The 24,926-nt window shown below is 53.7% G+C and overlaps 1 protein-coding gene across 4 annotated transcripts in view; it reads right to left on the bottom strand.

Moving 5' to 3' along the window:
* ERI3 (ERI1 exoribonuclease family member 3) overlaps positions 1 to 24,926 on the bottom strand; it is a 125,596-nt gene that overhangs the window by 79,062 nt on the left and 21,608 nt on the right. For all 4 annotated transcript variants that reach the window (XM_056130956.1, XM_056130955.1, XM_056130954.1 and 1 more), the window contains exons 4-6: positions 14,578 to 14,694; positions 9,215 to 9,274; positions 4,485 to 4,576 (exon numbers count right to left, since the gene is read on the bottom strand). In XM_056130956.1, coding sequence (XP_055986931.1) covers positions 4,485 to 4,576; positions 9,215 to 9,274; positions 14,578 to 14,694 — 269 coding nt within the window. The remainder of the gene's footprint in view (positions 1 to 4,484; positions 4,577 to 9,214; positions 9,275 to 14,577; positions 14,695 to 24,926) is intronic.

A 24,926-nucleotide genomic window follows, 5' to 3' on the forward strand; every position in this document is an offset into this window, starting at 1 on the left:
AAGCTACGGAGAGTATCTCGCCCTCACGGCAGAGCCTGGCAAGCTCCCCGTGACGTATTCAATATGCCAGACACAGTAACAACAAAGTCTCCAATGGAGACGTTACTGGGCCCGCTCGAGCAAATCGACGAACAACGGGAGGGCCTTTACCTTTACCTTTTATTACCAAAAAAATGTTCTTATTGTAATTGTTATTAAACTAATAAAATTTATGAGAATATAAGCAACCCACCACCATCTTTATTTATTTATTTACTTTTAGGAGTGCTGCTATTTATTCAGCCAGTGATTAGCTGAATTGGGCCTGAACTCCACCTTACTTTTTTTTTTTTTTTTTTTTTATAACCCTATTTATTGGATCACCATGAGAGCAGGTACAAAGCTTTCAGGTTTAAGTCTCGGTCATAAAACGAAACACCCGTCCCTTCACCAGTGCCCATTCTCCACCACCAAAAACCCCAGTATCCCCCCATCCCGCACCCTCCCCCTACTTGTGGGGCAGATGATTTCCACATTACTCTCTCTCTACTTTGATCACATTCAATATTTCGACACCAGACCCACCATTATTATCATCATTGTTATTCTTTAGAGCCTCCTCCCTGGGTGTGCTGGGGGCCCAGAGGCCACTTCTGGGGGCACCTGACCCACAGGTGCAGGCCTGAAGTTGCAGTGCTCCAGTCGGAGACCCTGAGGCCACTAGGACATGCCTGGTGGTGCTCAGGGGGACCATACATGCCCGGGGTGGAACCCAGGGTCCCCTGCACCAGTCATTAGCTGAGAGGCTATAGGAGGACGAGGTGTTGGAAGATACTGGAGTTGAAGGGGATCCGTGGACATGCTGGGGGAGATAAAGTCGCACAGAAACACTTGGAGTTCAGATGGCAGATGGAACAGACGTTACTCCACAGGAATCTCTGTTGCCATGCCAATCCCATTTCTTAGTTGGAGAAAAGGCTGAATTAGAAAATTCCAGCAGACAGGGGACCGTATAGCAGTTACAGCAAAGGGTAAGATCACTCCGGTAAGTGTGAATGTGCGGAGTGGAAAGGATGACTAGAACAGAGATCAAAGAAATAACAGTACTTTTGTTTGCTTTTGCTTGGGGGGCCACATCCCACAGTGCTCAGGGGCTTACTCTTGGCTCAAAGCTCAGGGATCGCTCCAAGTGGGACTCAGGGGGACCATACATGGTGTTGGGGATCGACCGGGGGTCAGCCACCGTGCAAGGAAAATACCTTAAGCTCTGCACTCGCTGAAGTCCTGTGTGGTTTCTCAAGGCCAGGGCAAAGTTAAACTTGCAGCCCTGGATTCAAACCCACCAGAGTGGAGCCTGAACAGGAGCCGTGATACCCCTGTGAAACTCCAGGGCAAACTTAATGCGGCTTAGCTGAAAGACATGACACTAAATGGTTTTGCTGGGATGGAAGCAGGCGTTTTCTCCCGGCGGGCCACTGGGGACCAGCCACTGCAGTTCCCGTGTCTGAGTGTCTCACTAATCAGGCCCTTTCCCACTGGTGTGGTGTGACGCTGGCTGGGGGGCGGAATGAGGGGACACAGTGCAGGGAATGGGAAATCTGTGAGCTCTTGGACTGGCGGCATCCGGAAACGAGCATCAAAACAAGAAGCCAGCCACGTCCTGGCCGGCTGTGGGTGTCCAAGCACCACACCCCTGTATCCTGCGCCCCCTTCCACCCTCGCCTTGTCAGGCTCCTTAGCTACTGTCACGGACAGGGCCCACGGGGGCGCCCTGCTAAGGTTCCAGGAACACCGATAAGCGTGCGCTGTCACGCAGCGCTACTTAGGTTTCCTCTCTGGCTGTTTTTATTTTGTTACACATTTAATTAAGAGCCTTCCCAGCAGTTCAGCGAGTCCTGCTTCTGAAAGAGCTCTCCTCCCCCACCCCGCGCCTGGCATCTGGGGCCTTCCCGCACCCCCTTCCTTCTGAGCTCCAACCTCCCAGTCCCTGGGGTGGCCCACATGGGCTCCCCTCTGTCTCGCTGTGAGTCTCCACCAATGACAGCCTTGGTCTTTAACTCTGCTCTGTTGTTTTCTTTTTTCCATCAACAAACTAAAGCAGGCAGTTACAACAACCGACTGAGACACTGTATTTCACCGCAAAACCAACACAGATTTCATGCCAAATATTTATGCAAAAAGAAAGGTGGGGTACGACCATCCTGGTTTCAGTTTTTGTTTTCTTTGGTGGCAGGGGCTGGGGGTGGGGGGACTCCCAAGCAATGCTCAGAGGACCCTGGAGCCACTCCCAAGGATACTCAGCCACCCAGGCTGGCAGTTCAGAGCTAGGGCCTAAGGATGCGGTGCGACTTGGGCCCTGAGCTGCGGGGGACCATCAGGGCCACCCTGGCAGTGCTCAAGGGCCTAGGGGACACATCCAGCATACTTGGGGCCCATATGGTGCTGGAGGCCAAACCCAATAAGACTCGCATGCACCCTACACCCCTCCCCCCATACTGTCTCCACAGCCCTGTGACACTTAATTTTTAATTGTGCCAGTATTGCTCAGGGGTGGGGGGAGGGGGGACCAGGAGGGTGACAATTATATGCAAAGGCAACGATCCTGTGGTGAAGTACAGCATGGTGGGGAGGGGGGCTGCTCATTGACACCTGTTTCCAGGGCACTCCATCTGCAGTCATTTGCATCCAGCTTTGGGGGCGTGTCATTGCTCCACCTGTACTTGACGGAACCTCTTCTCTCTCGTATTGCCTACCTAAAACTACTTCACTGAAAAACTAAAGTTAAACGTGGGTTCCTCAGGCCAGAGATGTGACTCCAGGTTTGACCTGTGACATGCACAGGCCGAATGGGCCCTGAGCACTGCCAAGTGGCCTCCCGCATCATCTGCTCCCTTTCACACGGACTCGCGGCATCTTGCTGATGTCACTTCTCAGGGCAATGTGAAGCAGCCTCCAGAGTCCCCAGAACCTGCCTGGAGCTCATGGTGCCAACTGGCAATGAGGGCCAGAGGAGGCAGACCCTGAGAACCCCTCCCTGAGAAATTCCGTCTTTCTCACGGGAGACGGGCCCGAAGTTGGGGGGAGGGATGGGGGCCCGCCAGAGAGTCTCCCATCTCCCACACAAGTTTCACAGACATGCACGTGGACATGCTCCAAAGTTAGCCCAGAAGATTCTAAAAACGCAAAGGCTTGAGACAGGGAACACAACAAAGGAGAAACCAAGAGCGAGGGCTTGGGGGTAATGAGAGGGGCTGCTCCTCTGAACCACGCGGGCCCCGGGCCCGAGCCCTGCCCACCCCCAGCAGCTTCTCCTGGGCAGCAGGAAAAGGGAAAGCAGGAAAAGCGCCTGCCCCACTGCGCTGCTTAAAACCATCTGGGACGCCGGAACAGGGAGGTCTTCCCCCGAGCCAGCCTGCCTCAGCCAGCTGGTATGATTTCCCCGGCGGGTGAGGGCCATCCGGGGGCCCAGGGACAGCTGGGGAAACCTGGAGCAGACAGTCCTGTGTGCACACGGGCTGAGGGGCAAGGAGAGGAGGGTGAGGTCCATGTGAACAGGGCTCGCTCAGCCTGTCTCCCCGAGGTTGGTACCCAGCAGTGAACTGACACCTGCAACTCCCCCCTCAACAGCCCAGCGTAAAGAGGACTTAGTGGCCAGGGAAGGCCTTGTTTGGTAGGAAAGGTGCCTCCAGAGCCACGACTCCCCACCCCAACCCCTGTCGTTTTGAGCATCAACACTCATACTCAAAAGCCCACTCCCTGCCCCCCCACACACACACTCTCACACACACTCATACACCCATTCTCTCTCTCTCTCTCTCTCTCTCTCTCTCTCTCTCTCTCTCTCTCTCTCTCTCTCTCTCTCTGCCTGCTGCTGCCTTCAGTCACAAAGAACACAGAGATATCGACTCTGTCAGTCCTCAGCAAATAGCACCTCACCCTAGTTCCCTGGGTGCTGACTTGAACCCAGGTTTCCAAGAGGAAGATGTGCCAATCCACAAAGGAAATGGCCCCATCCTCCACGGCCCTGAGCAAGATCAGGGCACCCAGGAAGCTGCTGCCCAGGCAGCTCCGGGCAGCAGCGCTCTCTCACCCTGCCACTGGGTCCTGGAGAAGAGGCCAGGAGGGCAGTTCTGGAGCCAGGCTGGCCCAAGTTACTCAGCTTCTCTGGGCTTCAATTTCCTCCCCCATAAAAGAGGGGCAAGAAGAGTTAAGTGAGTTACTATTTCTCAAGTATCTCGTGGTTGGTGGCTGTTAACAATACCCTCTTTTATCTCCTTCCTTCCAGGGCAAGAACTACTAGGGACCCCATGAGCATGTTCTGGGCTGTGAGGCAAAGGCTGAGTTGAACCCTCCACTCTCTGCTCTGGAGGCAGAAGGCCAGGGGCCAGCTCTCTCCTCCCCTGACACCCAATGGTGAAGCCACCCCTGACCCAACTGCCCTGTGGACACTGAAGCAGGTGGGCGGCCAGCCTTGGCAGTGGCACAGGGGCCCTTCTGATACTCACATGACTTTCAAGTCCCAGTCCCCACAGGTGACAAAGATTGACTTGACGTTGGGATCTAAGAGGCCTTCCTTCGCCATCCACTCATCGACCCTCTGGAAAGTACACAAGAAGAACAGATGAGCCTGTCCTTTATTTATTTTTTCCCCGAGTCTGTGAAGACCCACGATAGAGAAACACAGATAAACTACTAGCAACCATAGCAGGAGAAAATTATCATTTTTTCCAGCCATGGTTCCACTTGGGTCTCTCTCAGCCTTAGCTCAGAACCAAGCAGGGAAATCCCTGCAGGAAGATCCCACCAGCCCCAGGATGGGGATGAGGGAGACACCCCAGAGGAGTGTGTATACAGAATCCCAGCAGCTCAGCACAGATACCACTGGCCCCCAGCAAAGGCATGGCCTGTATACACAGCGGCTGTCCTGGGCCAGGAGAAGAGGCCAGGAGGTAGCGTTGAGCAGGAACTCCAGTTCACCTGTTCATTCACTCAAACCACCCAGGGTTTATTAATGGATGGCTTTGGTGATTCCTCAGAAGGACATGTTAATTTTCCCCCTAATTCTAACAGAGGCAGCCCCTTTTCCGGGCTGGAGTTCCAGCTCAGCCCAGGACAGCACTGCCAGCTCCAGCCACTAAAGCCTTATAAACCGGTCCCACCCCAGATTTTGTATTTCTCCTTTCCAGTAAGTCACTGGAAACTATACCCAGCAGAGCTCAGCTCAAGAGGCCAGTGTGCCTAGGGCCACCGGGTGCCAGACGCCAAAGGCAGGGCTCAGCAGGTGGTGCTCTGCCCCCTGAGCCACCTGGCTGGCCGCTGGACCGGTGGGAAGGCGGAGGGCAATTCCAAGGCATGGAAGAAGCTGCCCCTCGGCACACTTGAAGCCTCTTTCACTTAATTTCTCTGCCTGGTGACTTGCCGCCGCCCTGGTGCTGCAAATACTAGAGCAGCCCACCAGACGGGCCTTGTCAGGGTGCGGCAGGGCCCCAGGGAAGCGGATCACACTCGACTCCACAGCCATGGAGATCTGCTCTCCAAGGCTGGGGCACGGAGGTTACAGAAACAGCAGTGGGAGTCGGACACACAGGCCGCTGACACGACCTGGCTGGAGCACAGAGCGGGTGCAGCGGTCACTTAAAGGTCGGTTAGGGCTGGAGAGACAGTGCCGGGGTAGGGCACTTGCCTTGCACGTGGTCGACCACAGTTAGATCCCCCGGGCTGTATGGGGTCTCCCGAGCATTGCCAGGTACGGGCCCAACCACAGCGCCTCCCTTCTCCCGTGATAAAATTAGCACTGTAGCACTGTCCTCCTGCTGTTCATCCATTTGCTCGAGCAGGCACCAGTAAGTCTCCATTGTGAGACTTGTCATTACTGTTTTTGGCATATCGAATACGTCACGGGTAACTTGCCAGGCTCTGCTGTGCGGGTGGGATACTCTCGGTAGCTTGCCGGGCTCTCGAGAGGGGCGGAGGAATCGAACCCCGGTCGGCTACGTGCAAGGCAAATGCCTTAACTGCTGTGCTATCGCTCCAGCCCGTGATAAAATTAAAATAAATAAAAGTTATTTAACTTCTCTGAATGCCTGTTTCCTGCAGAGCTGTAGGAGAATTAAATGTGGTGATGAATTAAGTACCAAATACAAAACGAACAGTAGGCTAAGACGGGGAGGGCAGGTCACTGCGACAGGAGAGAGAGGCGGGATCCTCTCTGCTGGGAAGTGACCGGAATGCTTGAGCACGCAGGCGAGCAAGCAGCCACGGCTCCCTATGCAGGGACAGGAGTGGGAAAAGCACAGAAAGAGACGGTGCGGGCAGAGGCAGAGCCGAGGCTGCCATCACCTGGTAGTTGAGAAGCGATGACCTTTTGGGTGGGGGTTATGTCTGGTGTAAAAAGTGATGACCTTTGGGTGATGACTCCCAGCTCCGTGCTCAGGGGTGGCTACCGGCAGTGCTTGGAGGACCGTGTGGTACCGAGGACTGAACCAGGGTCAGCTGCGTGTAAGACAAGGTCCCCGTCCCATCTCTCTGCCCCCTGACGATCTACTGAACACCTGCCTGCCTAGGCTAGAAGCCTTCTCCCTCGCTGCTTCATTCACTGTCTTATATCCTCACCCAGCAAAGTTGCTTCTCAGTATTTCCTGAGTGGCTGACATCCTGGAGTGACAAAAGCCCACAGCATGTACAAGGACAGGAAATAGCCGAGGGACCAGGTTAGACAAGACGGTGCCTACATGGAGGGGTCACGGTCACGGTCACGGTCCTCCCGTTATTCATCGATTTGCTCAAGCGGGCCCAGTAACATCTCCATCGTGAGACTTGTTGTTACTGTGTTTGGCATATTGAATACATCACAGGTAGCTTGCCAGGCTTTGCCGTGCGGGCGAGATACTCTTGGTAGCTTGCCAGGCTCTCCGAGAGGGACGGAGGAATTGAACCCGACTCGGCCGGGCCGGCTGCATGCAAGGTGAATGCCCTACCGCTGTGCTATCGCTCCAGACCGCATGGAGGGGAAGTACTTGGAAGTGAGGAAGAAAGTTTCCTCCCGGCAGACGTAGGCTGGCACCCTGGGCATCAGAGGACTGGGAGGCCTATGCGTGCTGATGCAGTGGTGGGCAGGGCCCAGCACCCTCCCTGGCTCCATGGTAACACATGGCTTCTCTCCCGCACTCCCCTCTCCCTTGCCCAAAGGAAACAAAAAGACTTTCCCCAAGAACAGAGGGAAGGCAAACCTGGAGCTCCCTAAGTTAGTGGACTCACCCCCTCTGACTCACTCAGCCCCCTGCATGCTAGGGCCCCCCCCCAATACCCTCCTCCACAAAGTGGTCCTAGAGAAGAAAGCAGGACAGGGATCCAACAGGCAGTGCCCAGCAAGGCCTGGCCTTCACCAGGAGATGCCCCAGGCCCTCTGGGCCCAGCACTAACTCCGGCAGTGAATCCTAGTGGGTACCTTCTAGGCAGTACCCATGGAATCAGACCTGTCCTTTTCCTGCCCTGCTCTGAATGGACAAACGGCTGGAGGAGCCACCATGGCCAGCCCCAGTCTGCTGGGCCACCAAAGGTCTAAAGGGCCCAGCGGAGCCCACCAGTGCTCAGGAAGCCCGGGGCGTCTCCTGGGGATCTCAGCCAGTCGGGCCGGCAGGATACGGTGCTGCTCAGACCACACGGTGCCACATTACCCAGGCCACTCCGGCAACGCACCCAGGAATCTCTCCTCATCCAGCAAGTATGGTGATGCAGCAGCATCCCCCTGCAGGGGAACTTCTGGTGCTCCAAGATCCTTCCCTCAGGCAGGCCTGGGTCCCACAGGGGGGCGCCCCGGAATCCCACCAGGAAAACGGTCTGGGTTTGGCGCTGGCTGAGCAAGCAGCCTCTCCCAACATGCCAGCCAGGCAGGCCTCCCTCAGAGTCCAGCCCCAGCTGTGGAACTGACTGGGACAACGGCGGGCTGGGTCCCCTCTTTCTGAGTCTGGAGAGCAGTCATGCCGTGGAGCCTCCTCAGTCACTGGAGCAAGACTTCCCTCCAACAAGGGGGTCAGCGGGGACTGAGACCCCTTAGAGAGCCTTGTGCATTCTTGGCATCTACTGCAGGCGCCCAGCGCAGACCCTACCACGGTGTAAGGGTTTGGCAGAGGCCTCCACACTGCCAGCCAAAGGGAGCACTGGGCCTGGCCCCACACCCTCGAGAGGCCCCAGGAAGTCCAGCCTGCATTCCTCAGGACCTCTTGGCTCCTGGGTTTAAGCAAAAGAGGGAGCTCGCAGGGCTGGAGCGCGTGCTCTCACAGGTGGAGGCCTGGGTTCGATGCCTGCCGACCACACCCCACTTCCTGTGGCTGACCACTTCCAACTCAGAGGTGCCCTACGATTCCTCTGCTTTCTTGTGTCCATGGGAACTTTCTGGGTTCCTGGTTCTGGAAACTAGGGAAAGCATCAAACAAACGCGACTCACCGGCTCTCTCTCTCCCCCGCCCTCCCCTGGGAGAGGCAGGACAGGGCCTTCTCCCTCTCTGCAGAGCCCCCAGGAAGGCCAAGGCCTGCCCTTCCCTCTTGCTACAGGCAGCAGCATGAGACAAGCGCCTTAACCTTTCCCAGCTCCCTGGGGAGAACATCCTAGAAGCGTGGTCTCCGCCAAGGGGTCTGAAGCCTTTCATTCGATTCCCTCCCACAGGCGAGTGCTGTCATTATTCTGATTAGGAAGCATTACCCCGGCAGCCTCTGCACCCCGGCGGGCCGCGCAACCCGCCGCCAGCTGCAGAGGGCCGGGTGGGCGGCACGCACCTCCTGGAGGAGCTGATGGCAAACAAAAGCCATCGACGACAGAAGTGCTGGGTGAGTTAATGAAGTGCTCACATGCCACCAGGCGCCGACGCTCAAGCTAAACAAAAACACCTCGAGCCCCCCGGGGGCCAGTTCCGGGGTGCTGCCACTCCACTCCCCGCTCCCCAGCCGCCCCGCTGGCGGCGCCCAGAGCAGGCCCCAGCAGGGCCACGGCGGGAGGGGGCGCCGCGGCTGAGGCCGGGCAACGCTCGGACATCCTGTCAGGAGCCTGACGGGAACAGCTGGAGATGACAGATCAATGGTTCAATACTCTCAACAGCATGTCACTGATGTGACAGCAAATGTTATTCTAATCAAGCTATAATCATAGGCAGATTACACGGCTACAACCTCAGGAGGGCGGGAGAGAAAGGCAGCGGGAAGGGTTCAGGGGTTAGGAATTAAAGGTCACTCCACCTACCTCCAGCACTTGCTGCAGGCTTGGCTGGCCATCCACCATGGCTTGAATGATCCCGGTGAGCTGAGGGAGAGGAAGAGAAACAGCAGATGGGCGTGATGCCAGGTGCAGGGCCGCATGTGCCCAGGCCCCTGCCCTCCGGGGGATGCCCCTCCCGGAGTCTCTGGCCTCCGCTGCTCCCCGCTCAGACTGCACACGAGCCTCAGGAATCAGGCCCAGGGGGCTTTCAGACCTCCCCCACCACGCCCTGCCTGAGACGGGGCACACTGCTCTCTGTGCACGGGGCCTGGGGGAGTGAGGGGCGGCTCAGACCCTGTCCAGCTTCCACTCGCATTCCATATGTCTTTAACAGTCACATGCTTGTAACGCCCCCATAAACTATAAGCTTGAGGAAATTCCGCTCCCAGAGCCAGAGAATTCCAGGGGTACCAACAGCCCTTGGGGAGCGTGTCCCCGAGAGAGGTGCTCTTGGCTTTAGGTCGCCCCCTTCCGTGAGAGGCCAGGATCAGCGTGTCCCCCCAACACCAAGTCTGTGAGAGGTGGGGGCACCCACAGGCATCCCTGGTACCTGGGCCCTCAACCCGTGTGCCTGCAGGAAAAAGACACCTAGGAGTGAGCCCACAAAAAAAGGCCTTGAATAATGCTTGTTTCCTGACAAGTTGTGGACAGTAAAAATGGCCCCAGGCGCGGGTGATGCTGGGTGAGGTGATGTTATTCAGGAACCCGGGTCTCCCCACACGCGCCTCACTTCAAGCATCAGGTTCCAAGACCCTGTGGTGCAAACTGTGGGGGGCGTGGGTGAGCTGCTGCGTGGCATGGCGTGCGGGGAGCGGGGAGCAGCCGGCAGTCCCAGGAAAGACACAGGCAGGAGCTCCCCGGACTTCCACAGTCACCTTCTTTCAGGCTGGCTGGGAAACTTTTATTTTGTTTGAGAGGGGGTGGGGGGATTAAACTCCAATTAAACCCTAATCGCATTTAGTGAATACCAAAGACCCAACTTGCAGGCAAGACGCCGCCGGCTGGAGGAGGGAGGCCACTCTCTCCCAGAGACTTACAGGGAATGGTAATACACACCTTTTAGGGAAGAAATTTTCATTTTAAGAACGCTGAGTTCCTCTAGGTGGGTTTCTGTAGTTCATCAAGTCATTATTAGGTGGTATTTTAAGGAAGTGTAAGGACACAGCCACTCTATTTTATATTCCAGAAACTGTTTTTATATTAATCTGTATTTTAATTGGGTAACAGCTGCTGCCTACAGACTTCCCATGGTCTAAAAGGAAAATAAATTAGAAAGATTAACTACACTGTTGCTCCGCACGGCTTTAACCCACAGCATGCCCACCCGGCTGGCACCGCCACACCCTCTCCTGGCGCCGGAGACCCCGGAACTGCCCAGCAGAGGGAGGGCCTGAGCCCAGAGGAGAAGCGGAGAGAGGGAGGATGGGGGAGAGCCCCAGGTCACGGCAGAGCCTGAGTGCGAGAACTCCTGCTTCAGTCCACAACCATCTCCCCAAAAGCGCTGGCTGCGGCTGGGCGCCCCCTGCCAATGCGGGCCTGGGGAGGGCCCAGAGACGCCCGCCCTCAGGAGCCTATCCTGTTGGTCACCAACGCCCAGGGCTGGCACCTTCCATCGCTTCCAGCTTTGACTAGCTGAGCCCCTAGCAGGGGCTGCGCTTCCCGAAGGACTCCCACACGGACCCCGGGGCAGCCTTGCAGGGGGAGGCCGCCCCACGCCTCCCACAATGGACGACCCCACCACCTCATCTCTGCACAGCACGGCATGCAGAAGGGGTGAGATTGAGAAAATCAGCCCCTGTCTCCGACACTGACAGGTTACAGAGACCCCAGGCAGGGGAGGCCTGGACCACCGCTCCTGCGGGAGAGGCAGTTCGGGGAGATCAGCTGTAGGAAGTTCGACCTAAAATTTCCCCCAGGCCCCTCACGCTACACGGGAGCCCATCCCCACTTGGGTTAATGTGTGTTTGTAAAAAGCTTTCACATCCTCCCGTGGAAGGTACTAGAGCAGAGCCAAGTATTATTAAGCTGAGAAGCAGGGCTCACAGGCTAAACAGAGCTCAGAGACCTTCGCCACTTAAAGAAGGAGAGGTGAGAGGGAGAATTAATGTGTGCTCCCTGGCTCCTTTCACCGAGGGATTAAAGATTAACTCCCGCTTCTCCAGACTCGGAAGCCACAGGCGAGGGGCTTTTGACCCTGACTGATAACGCGGCTGGGGGCTGCGGTCCCTCCCACGCCAGGGCTTTGTCCCCGTGTCCTCACAATCACCAGCTCCTTCAGGCAGCAGCGGTGGACAGGCAGCTCCTGCTCGCCCAGAGCCCGTCAGCGCCCAGCGCTTTCTCCTTTCGCAGTTTATCTCCAACACAATCGTATTCTGACACCAAGACAGTTTGTTGATTACATAAGCACTTGTCTCTGGTGTGCAATCTGATAATCAGACCCACTCTTTCTCCTCAGACAAAGAGACCAATAAATCTCACCCTTTATAAGTACAGGTGCAAGACAAAGCCCTTTACAGGCATTTAGCAAAATGGGTATTTTTCTAGGTTTTTCATGACAACAAGGAGGAGGAGGACGCCCATGGTCAGAGACCGCGCGGCAGCCCAGCGGCAGGGTACGGGGCTGGGGTGAGTGGGGCTGATTCCAGAGGTGGCGGGAAAGGGCCCGCCCCGCCTGTTCCTGCCAAAGCCACGGCTCTTCTGGGCAGACTGTGGACAGGAACTGAGCAGGGACCCCCGAGAAGGCAAGAGCGCATTCAGTACAAAGAGCAGGAGGGGTTCTGAGGTGGGCTCCATCCTCACCCACGCACAACCCCACTTCTGTTAACCAGCTCCTCCTTCCCCACATGCATGAGCTCCTGTGTGTCCTCAAGTCTCACCTGCATATACACTCACATGTGTATGCACACATGCACACACACACACACACACACACACACACACACACACACACAGTGGCCAGGGTTCCCAAGGACTCCAGATGCTCAAGAACAAAGCCCTTCCAGAGTAGCCACTCAGTACTGTGGAACACTGGGCTGTTCCTCACATATGATAAAATTCTGCTTCTGCTCCTACCCCCATGAAGCAGCTCCTGCCAGGCATGACGCTCACCCTGTGCCACCCCCCCCCCCACAGTGCCATCCCGTACGGAGACAGGGCAATATTTAGGTCAGCTTGCCAAGAGAGCGACTCTGCCCCCTGAGGGGCGCTGTGCAGATGTGGGGGCAGTAGCGGCCTCGATTCCAACTGGGGGTGGGGGTGGGATGCTTCCTGGGATACTGAGTGTTTTTTCTTTTTTTCCTGCAAAGACGGTGGCAGGCCAGGTAAGTTTGAGAACCTCTGACTTAAATGACCCAAAGCTGACAGAACAAGTCAGCAATACAACAACAGCAGGGAGAAGCATGTCGTGACTGAGTAAGTCTCTGATAACGTTCATCTGGTTCAGAAAGGGGCTGGTTCCAGGGCCTAAGGATGGCACCGGAGAAGGGTCAGCTGGAGCTTCTGCCCCACAAGCAGTGCAGTCTCCTGAGGAGTGGGGGCACCGACAGCAGACTCGATGGTTCAGGGGCCGCCAGGAGGCTACGGCTTCCCAGAGAAGGTGACCCTGACCAGAGTCCAGGAGGACGGCGGGGGCAGCCGTCTGCAGGCAGAAGGACCCCAAGTGCAGCCACAGACTGAGAGAGCAGCCTCTGGTCAGACTCGGGGCTGAGGGCGAGAGGAAGCGGGTCGCTTGGAGGAGGGATAGAAAGGCAGGAAGGAAACGAGGGCAAGTCTGGAGCTCTGGGACCTGAGACACAAAGGCAGGTTCAGGAACGTCCACTTTCAGCATAAGCCTCAGAGAGGCCCAGCTCACCAGGCCTGCTACCTCCCAATTATGGCGGAGGGGGGAGGGGGTTGTCCATGAGGGAACTCTCTGGAACAAGAAACTGCACTTTCATCAGGCTCTCACAACCCATTCCCCTGCCCTGCTTTGGGGTAAAAGCTGTTTTCCCAACACTCCCCAACATCCACCCCTGTCGAAGGCCAAGACCCAGCAACGCTCTGACTATGCCAAACTAACGCAGCTTAACTAATGCTGGATTCCCCCACAGCTGGGGGGCAGAGAGAGAGGAGGATGACAGGCTGACAACACTACTTCCACAGGGCTGAGGTGATTGGCTGGATCCAGGAAAGGCGCTCTTCCTTGTCTTTAAAATGGTGATCTCACAGGGGGCAAGAAGAAAAGATGAGCGCCCTCTGGCGGTGTAGGCAGTTCTCGGGGGAAGGAAGATTCAACAGGGGGCCAGAGAGACACCGCCGGTTGAAATGATGAAAGGTGAACTCCCCGCACCGAGACCAGGGAGCAAACCCTGGCGGCAAGTCCCAGATGGCCCCTTCGTTGGAGCTAAGTCATCTCAGGGCCAACTAAGCCGCCCACAAGTGGCCCCCAGGCCTTTCCCCAACCTACCCCACACCAAGGCTGTTGGGGAGGATCACAATTCATTCCCCCCATTTCCCTTCTCTGCATAACACAGAACTCTGGATGGAAACACAAAGTCTCTAATGCCTCAGATTCTCAAATGATTAGGAAACCCTTGTGCTGTTCCTCACTGCTACAACCACGGTGTCCTGACCCACGACTCCACACCAGTCTGTGGTCACCCCAGAGCACGTCACAAGACCCCGCCCGGGGAAAGGGGCCACAGAGGGCTTCTCCATGCGGTCCAGTGGGGTGAACTCTTCAGGGTACCTCCTCTCCGCCAAAGGCTCTGAGGAGCCTCCCGGAAGCATCAAAACCCTCAGGCCCAGCTTCAGCCATCTGCCGAAAGCGAGGTCTGTCTATACCAACCTGCTGGCATGGGGGCAAAGTCTGGCACCCACCGAGGAAAAGGCCAGGGCACTTCCCTCCTGCCACCCCGCCCCAGTGGCTGGCTTCCTCCTTCCGTTACAGGCACACTGGCACCATCCTAACTGATGCCCCCTGCAGGGTCACCACCCAAGGACAGAGACACGGCAGCAGGGTGCTGACGAAAGGTGAACAGAACCTTCCAAGGAACTGAAAGCTCCACCTCTCTCCAGGGACCTACAAGACAGGACCGGGGAGCCTGAGCCCAGAAACATTGTCCTGCTCCCCGGGGCACTGGTCACCTGCCAGCAGAGGCGGCAAGGAGGGGCAAAGGGAGCAGAAGGCTAGGACAGGACTGTGCCACGGCTCTCCCACAGTGACCAGAGTGTCCGAAGCCACCCTCTGGGCCCACTGCGCTTCTCCCTTAACTGTGGGTCACAGCCAAGCTTCCCGTGAGCAGCTGTACAGGGCTCCCAGAATGCAAACTCCATCCCAGCAGCCCCGTGGCCCAGCCCGTGGCCCTTACCTCTGTACAGAAGGGAGTAAGCTGTGGGTGCACCACGGGCTGGACATACATGTGAAAGGTGGATTCGATCTCCATGGTTCGCCCATTTAGTTTCAGGATGGGGAACTCGATGATTTCCTAGAACGATAAAGAAGGAAGAAAAAAAAAAAAAGGAATGACCATTTCGATTAACAGCTCAGAGTCAAAACTGACCGTGTTCTGGGCTCATTGGTTCCTGTCAGGTCAAACTTAAGACGGACTGAGACGGTGCCAGTTCGGGGGCCATCCTAACCCTACTTTTGCTGATATCCTCAAGGGTCCCAAGGGCTGAACGCCCACCCACTCACCCACCTCCCACCCTCTGGAAAGGGAAGGAAGATGCCAATCGCCTCCAGTTTGCCCCTACTGATTCTCTCGCTGGTTGCCTTCTCCGGCCCACACCCCCCTTGCCCACGTTCCTGCCCCGGAATGAGCCCTGGATCTCCAGCCACACAGACACCCAGCCATCAGGGCAGTGCACACAATTCTGCAGATGAAATTTAAACAGGGCCAATGAGTTTCTTCAAATCGCTTTTACAAAAAAATTTAAAAAAAGCGGTATAAATAATAAACAAAGCCAAAGGGGATACGCAAGAGTCGGAGAAAACTGAGTAAGAGTAATAGGAGCGGGTGCTTCCCACCTTTCTCCCAGGCAGTGCCCCCTCTCCCTGCCGCCACCCCCGCACCCCCCCCCCCACCGCTCAGCCAGCCCTTCCCAGCCCACTGGAACGTAATGGAAGAGAAGGAGGAGGAGTGACAATTTGTTTGGTGTCTCTAAGATTAATTTGTCTCCGTTATTTAATAGAGATGCACAGCACCAAGGTCCTGGTGTGCAAACAGGCTTGCAGAACACTGGCTGTGCGCGCGCTCCTCATCGCTCCTGGGAAGGGAGGCCCGCACCGGCGGGGGGAAAGAGGGCAGGGGAGAGCACGCGCGGAGCCGAGAGAAGAGGAACGCGGGGAGAGAGAATAAAAAAAATTATTGCTTTTTAATATTCAAAAACAGTTTGCAAAATTTAATCAAAGCAGAGGAAAAGCTAACATTTTTACCACTTTGACATTTTTATTAGCGCTTTCATAAATTTTTAAAACATGAATGGAATTAGTTTACAACACACACACACACACAAAACTGCCCTGAAAACATCTGGAAGAGACAAATAGGAAATAATAAAAAAAAATAAATAAAAGCAAAAATCCTCTAAGTAAAATTAGCATGTGGGAAAGGCCCCTGCCGCAGCGCGGGGAGGTTCTGCGGCTCGGCACCCACACCCGGGGTGCCCGCCGCCGCTCAAGGGTCCCCGTCCTCCACTGAGCCAAGCAGACCAGTGCTCTGGGCGAGGGGGAGGGAGATACAGCCCAGGGCCCCCTGCAACAGCCTGCTCCTCTCGGGCTTGCTTGGAAAGCATCCAGGTCAACCCAATACACCCCAGCAGCCTGAGACCACGCCAAGGCATTCCGCTCTCGGGCCAAACAAGTTCAAAGGGTCTGGGTGGATTCCCAAAGATTGGAAGGCTGCTGCGAGGCCCAGAGACAGGACGGGCAGAAAGGCTGCACAGCAGAGACAGGGGTGAGACGGGAGGGAGGGCAGGCACCTTCCTCTCCAGGGAGGAGACCTCGGACCTTATCCCCCAGCTGGCAGGCCTCTGCTTCTCCACAGAGCGCCACCCAGCAGGCCAGTCAGACGAGAGTTTGAAAAACAAAATTGAGACATACACATATATTGAGGCACTGGTCCCCTGGCCCCTCAATCAGCTCGCCCAAACCCCTAACTCGGAAGTGGGGCTCCAGGGCCTTCTGAAATCCTGACCTCTCCCGCCTGGCCCCTGCAGAAGACATCGTTTCCCAAAAGTGCTCTGAGCTGCGCAGTGGGCAAGGAGGCCACAACGAGATCGAACCTGGCGCACAACCGTACTTTTCATTTAGACTTCCATTTGGAGAGAAGCTGTGTTTGGAGACCTGCAGTTTGTCCTGCTAATAAAGACAAGTGTGGGGACCTTTAAGGATGCCATTCATCTCTGGCTTTTATTAAATTCAATTTTCTTAAGCCCATGATACATTATGAAATTAGGAGTTGACATTCCTCTGGAAACAAAAATATCTATCAAACATAAATAGAAAAAAACCCTCTATTACCAAGAATTTATGGCTTAAAGTTGATCTCTTTCCACTTTTTTACAAGCACATGGTTTGTTTTAGATATCTGAAATGTTGTTATAGATCTAGAATTTCATTAGTATTTATTTTGAAACAGTAAGCGCTTCAGCTCCTACTCTGGCCAGCACGGAGGCAGCGACCCCCGTAGACTGTCTGGAAACCTGGACTCCGTTCCCCCACAGCCGCTAAGTATTCAAGCCTCCCCTCCTCTGGTCTCCCTGGACACCTCCCCCTTCTCTCCCCACCAAGTACTCAGACCTCCCCAGGAAGGGGAGCCAGGTGGTCTTTGCTCCATGCAAAAAAAAAAAAAAATAGTCTCCCACATTTCAAGGGGGGACCCTGAAACGTGCAGGGGCCAGGGCCCCCAGACCCAGCAAAGTGGAACTATCACAAACACAGCTCTCCAGTGGCACTAGCCTGACCACAGGCTTCCTCGGCCCTCCAAGGGCGGGTATACGAACAGGAGTATGAGGGTGCTCTCCGGCACCACAGCCAATGCAGCAGTGGCCTTGCTCATCAGTATACGCACTTCTGTCACTGCCGAGGCAAAACAGGAGTTTCCACCGGAAGGTCCAGTCAAGCTCAGAACGTCACAGTACCAGCCTCAACAGCCCGTTCCTATAGGAGAGACCCGATCGTAACAAGCTGGCACCTGCCGACTCAGCGGGGCGCGTGTGGTTTACCCCACCCGGTCAGTGGTTTTCAGCTGACCAAGATCAGAGAGGTCACCTCGACGCTGTAGGTGGACCCCACTGACTCCAACTCAAGAGTCCATGTAGCTGTGTCTAAGGAGAAGCACCGAGGGTCCGACGCTCCGAGGAGAAAGCTCCTTCCTGTCCCTCCTCCTCCCCATTCCCCACTCGCACCAGGAGTCGCATCTATCGGGGAGCCCAGGAAAGGAAGGAAGGGTTTGTCTCTGCCACCCCTTCATCCTGCCTCTAGCAGCTGGTCCCCAAGTCTTTACTCACGGATACCATTTCACATTTCACTCCATCAGAATTCCCTGAGTGTCTGCGGGATGCAAGGCACCGTACAGGTGTGGGAGCGGGATTTAGAGAGTAGACAGTCTCTGCTTTGGAGAAGTGCACAGACTAGTGAGCAGAAAAGAAATGTGAATAAATAATGAACAATGCCCTACAAGAAATCTAAGTGCAAGAACATACTGAGTGGGGTGTTTTTCAGTTTACAGAGTGCTTTCAAACATGCTTTCCTGGAGTGACAGCACAGCGGGTGGGCGTCTGCCTTGCACGCGGCCGACCCGGGTTCGATTCCCAGCACCCCATATGGTCCCCTGAGCACCGCCAGGAGTAATTCCTGAGTGCAGAGCCAGGAGTAACCCCTATGCATTGCCGGGTGTGACCCAAAAAGAAAAAAAAAAAACATGCTTTCCTATCTTGCACCAATCCCGGAAATCAGGCCCTTCCTCTCAGACTCAGTACTGAGTACTGAGTACTCAGTAGTACTGCAGTATAATAAAAGTACTGCAGCACCTACTATTCACAAGGCAGGAGCTAGATATGGACACAAACAGATACACCGAGATATGGCAACCCTCTCTGGAGTGTCTGAGGCATGGGAAAGGCGTCTGCTCCAACGGCCTTGAAGATACATGGGAAAAGGAATCATTTCAGTCCTTCCCTTCACTGAGGTATTTCTCTCATTCCGTGTCCAGACACTACAAACGATCTTACTGAATCGCCCTGATGACTTGTGAGGTGGGAATCACTATTATCCCCATTTTATAGATAAGTGAAGATCGCCAAAGTTGAGGTTTGGTCAAGGCTACCCTGCTGCTGACAGACAGAGCCAGGGCTCCCAACAGGGAAATGAGATTTAAAGAGAGGGGACAAGCAGCTTTCAATGTCTGCAGGGTGACACAAGATCTGGTTCTATCACGGGGAAGGTTATCTTCGGGGACTCAGTCTGCTCTCTGAGGAAGAAAGGCTGCGACCAAGCTGCAAGAGCAACGGCAAAACCCGTCCAGGCAGAGTCCCAAAGAAATGTCACGCGAGGGCCTCCTCCAGGGGATCAATGACCCAGGAGGCATGCTGGAGCTGGAGCCCAGACACCAGAGAGCCAGCAGTGCCAGGGCCCTGTGGCACAGGCCTCCCTCTCGCAACCTGTTACAAGGGAGGAACCGGTGGCAAGACAGAAGTCAGGCAAATGGCCCTCACAGAAAAACCTGCATTCACTGAGCTCTCCACAGGAACGTGGTGGGGGTTTGATTCACCCCACCACAAACACAGCTGATGGGAGAGCCAGGATTCAAACACAGACTATCACTCTCCGAAGTGCCTGGCCCTCTGCCTCTCATCAATGAGATGTGGTTTCTCATTCTTTCTCGGCAGCCACAAAACACCAGTACCCCCACTTACTGTCTGCCTGGGACCAAGGGTCTCCTAATCACGGATCTTTTGGTGCTAAAATAGGGACAGCTGGTCGCCCTACACCATAGACAAGGTACTTGCACTACTAGCTGGCCCCCAAAAAAGCATCATTAACCCCAAAGCTTGTGTGATGATGGAAGATGGAAACTGGCCAACATCTGACAGCTAAGGACAAGAGTCAAAGGACTAGAATTTTTTCCAAAGTATTCATGGTTCAACCCTCTTGTGTATCTGCTATCTCCTTCAATAAAATGCCAACAGTAAATCTTGGGAGTGGAGGTGGGGGGGTGGTGGTTTTGCCTGTGTTTGAGAGAGAAACAGAGACAGAGAGACAGAGAGAAGAAAGACTGAAAAATAAAAAGGCAGTACCAAGTAATGTTCTTTTACCTTTTAACATGATTAGATGTTTTGTTGGAGCAGAGATTTTAAGCACAGCTGCTTTCTAATTGGTTCAACTTGGAACCCCAGCAAACGGAGGACAAAACCGCAGCAGCATTTCAAATGAAGCTTCACAGCCCCAATCAGTAGATTACAAGAAATAAACGTGCAGGTTGTTTTCAGAGTATTCAAACTCCCTTCATCTGAAGTGTCTGCAGTGATAAGATTACACTTGAAGATAGGACCACAACAAAAGGATTTTAAGTAGAAGGGACTTGGGGTAGGCCGTTGAGTTTCTTGACAATGGGACAGAGGGTTTAGCGATGGATTTTCTTCCCACAGCAGAGCTTCTTCTCTGCCTGAATGCATATTTCTGGGGTCCTGTCTAAGCACTTCTCAGGGTGTCCCCCCGCAACCCAGGAAGCAGCATTCACTCTAGTTAGAAACAGCAACAGCAAATCTCTCCTTTTTCTTCCCCTGCTAACAAACCCCCAGAGAAGTGTGAGTCCCTGCAGAGAAAGATTCTGTAAAATCCAAAAGCAACATCATCGACCCACTAAGTAGACAGAGCAGGACCTGCTGAAAGCAAAGGGCTCTCCCCAAATACTTGGTGTGGGAATAAAATTCCCAGGCAAAGATGGGCCCTTCCCCGAAGGACCAAGAAGCCTCCTGGCCAAAGGGAAGCGGGAAGCGAGAGGGAGGCTTGAGGGCTGCACTGGGCAACCCTCAGGGCACGGTTTGCTGAACAGCTTCTCCCTTAGTTTAAAAAAAAAAGAAAAGAAAAGAAAAAAAGACATTTTATGCACAAGGAGCTTATTTCTTAAACAAACACTCGTGGTTTTGATTTACACCACAGCCTGCTCCTAAATAATTTATGGCGGGTTAAATTTATTGCCGAGCCCTGGCTGGCTGCAAATTCGAATTGCCAAATAATTAGATTTTAGGGCAAAGCTTATAAATTACCCGTCGATTTGTCCGGACTTGTTTGTCAGTTGCTTTGTGCTTCAGGTCATCTTTGGCATTTGGCTGTTTGGGTTTTAATTGCTGATTTACACTTTGACAGATGAGAGCTGATGCTCGAAGTTTCAGGACAAGGAAGGGTAAAAAATCGGAGCTTTCAAAGGCTGATTTTTCACCTATGTGTTCCTCTACACCCATCCCCATAGACCTCAAAGCAATTAAAACACTGGAAGGAGGCACAAACCAGATACTACTATTCTTTATTTGACACAGTAGGTGGGGGTGAGGGCTTGCAGCATAAAAATCATGACTTACTTTCAGTGACATCTGAATTTTTAAAAACATAATACTAGCAAATGAAGGAGTCTGAGAGTTACTGGGGGGGGGTGGGGGGGGGTGGGGGCGGGGAGGGGGGGCACCTGTATCTCGCTCAACATGCCCTTGACTCTGAATCAGTCTCAGTGCACACATTTTTAGTTGCTCAGTGGTAAATAACTTGAGATATTAGGGGCCTCTGTGAAACCAAACCTTCAGGGCAGCAATAACCAAATGATTTTTTTTTTTTGTAGCTACCTGTGTACAAAGATATGTCATGGATTACTTGAGATGTGTAGAGGAGCGGTCCCCAGAGGCAACACTGCAGGAGAACTTGAAAGGGGAAGAAAAAAATCTCTCTTAGGTGGAAGGACTGAGGCTTTCTCCATGCTATCTGGAGAAGCAAGGACCTACCCTCACCCCTAGTTATCCGCTGAACCCCAACTCTCACTAAAACCCAGAACACTGATTGCAATCCTCCTGATGAGAGCCAACATGCAGAGCTAGTACCTGCCAGGCACGGTTCTAAACACATACATTTCATCCTCCCAATGGTTTAATCAAACTGGTTCTATTATTATTATTATTATTATTATTATTATTATTAATTCTGGTTTGGGGGGCATAACCAATGGTGCTCAGGGCTTACTCCTGGCTCTGTGCTCAGAATTCACTCCTGGTGGGGCTCAGGAGAACATGTGGGGTGCCCAGAATTGAACCCTGGTCAGCCATGTGCAAGGTAAGCACCCTGCCCACTTGTACTATCTCTCTGGCCCCCGATACTATTATTAACCCCATTGTCCAAAAATGGAATCAAGGCATCAAGAAGAGTACAAGCAACTCGCCCAAAGCAAGTTGGGTACACACTCAAATCAAAGAGCTCTGAATTCCAATGCTATACTTCTTCTCAGCACATGCTGCCCTCGAGATGCAGGTCCAGAGTCCACGTGGTGGCACTTAGGCACCTACACCCATAAGCCGGGTTCACTTACTCAGTCAACAAGATGGGAGAAAGTTATGCAAATGTACTGGGGATCAAAAGGTCAATCAGAGGCTTGGTGAGACAAAGACCGGTTTCCAATCAATTCAAAGACTTCGCTGAAGAGCACTAGCTAGGGGTGAGGCAGTTGGGCTGAGCCACCAAGCTGGAACTGCACCCCCCCAGAGAGACAGTGGGCACCCAAAGAAGTTGGCTGGCTTCTGGAGACCTTGCCCATCACCCCAGGCACAGAACACTCTACCCCCCGGGCTGCTGCAGTAATTCCCTGTTCTCTGTCCACACCTGAGAGCCGGAAGCTGGCCCTAGGAAGTAGCAGTGCTGCCAGAACTGTTTGAGAACCACCAACCAGCAGTGCAGTCTGCACACGCTAAGGCTGTCTGCCCTTGCCCAACACCTGACCAGCCACGGCACGCTGGACCCTGAGCACAGTGGCATGGCTGAGAAAGCGCGGGTGGAGCTCACAGCAGGGCGTCTCGCAAGCAGCAACCCGTCACCCAGGAAAAGATTAGAAAGGAAAAGTCCCGGCTTCACCCCAGGCTTTCCGAACCAGAAACTGGGGGCTGGGCATCGGGGAAGTAGTAATCCGTGTTTTAACAAGCGTTCGGGTGATTCTGAGGCTTGATGAAGTTTAAGAATCAACGGTCCAGAGCTGGGGTAAGGCGTTTGCCTTGCATGTGGCCAATTCCAGTTTGAGCTCCAGCACTTCCCACAGTCCTCTGAGTACTGCCAGGAATGACCCCTGAATGGAGTGCCAAGAGTGGCCACTGGGCAGTGCCAGCGTGTGCCACCCCCAGCCCCCACCCCCACCCCCCGGAAAAAAATATCTCATTGGTCTAGACCACTGATTAGAATCAGTAGTTCACCATTTCTCAGACTTCAAAAGACTTCTCAGACTCTCAGACTTCATCTGAAGAGCTTGAAGACTCCAGGGTTTTCCTTAGCTGGAGGAGGGCCTGATGGTCCCCACAGAATGAGGACGCTGCCAGTGAATCCCGGAAGACAGCAGCTCTCCAAGATCTCTCTGGACCCCGTACCAAGCCAATTCCTCCAGGGCACCTCAGATGGAGCGGGTGTGCCCTCTCCGCCAGCTCCAGGAGAAAAACCCAAGTATGCGGGTTCAATGACTAAGACTTCACATGCACTCTCTGGAGGAGACAGGCCGACCCTTCCTGTCTCCCCGCTGGCCTGGGGTCCTAGCCTCTGGGCGCCATCTCAGCGCATCAACGGCCTTGATCCAGAGACTCCCGAATGAATCTCAAAATGGACTAGCTCCTACAGAGATATCTCTGGACCCCCACCATTTACAATTTCAGAATTCCAGAAGTGCGTGGACACTTTTGCTGCGGCATGACCTCTGATGACATCCATGATAAGCCATAGAAAATAAATTATCTAGCATCTGCCCCTTGGCAGGCAGGCTTGAATGGTGGTGGAAAAATTCAAAATAATGGCAGTGGGAAAATGTAATGGTGGTGAGATTAGTGTTGAAATATTGAATGTAATCAATTAACATGAACAACCTTATGAAAACAATTAAAAATATATTAATAAAGGGATAAAATAATTGAGGCTGGAAAAAAAAAAAAGGAATGAGAACGCTGCTGGCTCTGACTGTACTTTGACCAGGAAAGTTGCAGTCCAGAATACTGATCAAACGAACTCTTAGCACAGAGACACTGACCAAGCTCAGCTTCTCAGCTTCTCTCTCAGTGTAAATCTTCCTCGGCCCACTGTCAAGCACCTGGGGCAAGCCCTTTAGGTCTGCCAACCACTCCGGCTCCTGCCATCAGACATTTCATTCTTATGCTGCCAAGAGCCAGGGGAGGAAAACTGGCATGTCAAACCCCAGAACTTTATAGCACAAGCTGGCTCATCCCTGTTTGCAAGCCGACAAGAGGTCTTCCTGTCATGGCAATGCCTGCTCCTTGGAAGGAGACTGTCAATCCCTACCACAATGGCTCAGGGCACAGTCCAGCCAGCAAGTGTGCACGATGATCCTGAAGGCACAGATCTGCGATCTCTAGCACACCATGATCACGTGTGCAAGTACTGCAACCAAGTGTGTAACCTCCAGTCACCACCACACTAGTGAAAGGGAAGGTGGGGGAACTCTGTCGGGACCACAGAGCTTGTCACACAGCTTCCCCAAAAACACTCCGTTCTCCTGTCCAAATGAACCAACTGGCTCTCTCTACGAAAACTACTCATTAAAGACACAAGCCAGGCACTCATCGGTCTATCTTACTGCTTCTAGGGCCAAGAAAGGCTTAACACTGGGTCACAAATCTGGACAAGATCACAGCAATTCCTGCAATATCCAGAGGCATAAGCTGGGGATTCCTGCCAAATTCACCAAGCACCCTACTCCATGCCATCCCTGTGAACTTCCCGCAAGACATGACCTGGCGATCGATTTTCCTGGTCATATCAGCCTTCTAATGAGAGCAAACCTTACCAAAATAATGTTTCATCCCATTCTCCTGTTTCTAAAAACGGTTCCATCTCCAACTAATTACCAAGATTACCAATTCCTTTTTGTTAGCCTTGCAATCAAATACTGCCAGTACTTTTTTTAAAAAAGGGGGTGGGAAGTAGTCCCTCAACTCCATTTCCAGACCCTGCAATCCCAAGTTATGGCTCTGTTTAAGTCATATTTCTATAAAGCAAGGTTCCAAGCTTTCTAGTTAGCCAGCATCCCATCCACCTAACCATCAAACCTACTTTCCACAGGCCAAGGGCCAAACTGTTCATCAAACAAATCCTGAAGGACTCATGACCAACGTCACATAAAGGAATACCAGTTCTCCCACATTTGGATCTTCAGTCTGAGCACCCTGTGGACAGCCACATTCCAATCCTTACAGAATCTCTGAGCACCACTGACTCGCAAGGGCCCACTAGTATCCAAAGGAGCTACTTAAATGCATAGCTGGCAAGCTCAACTCCTCCCCAGCACATCCAAGGGCTACAGCACATTCTCACTATTACCACCAGTTCTTTCAAGAAATGTCTCCTAACCAGTTTCCCTACATCCATTTTCTCCCTCCTTCCCTCTTCTTCCTTCCTTCCTTCCTTCCATCCACCCATTCTTTTTGGTTTAGGGGCCACATCCAGCAGTGCTCAGGGCTTACTCCT

Source organism: Sorex fumeus, unplaced genomic scaffold, assembly GCF_029834395.1.
Source record: "Sorex fumeus unplaced genomic scaffold, SorFum_2.1 ptg000082l, whole genome shotgun sequence".
Classification (NCBI taxonomy): Eukaryota; Metazoa; Chordata; class Mammalia; order Eulipotyphla; family Soricidae; genus Sorex; species Sorex fumeus.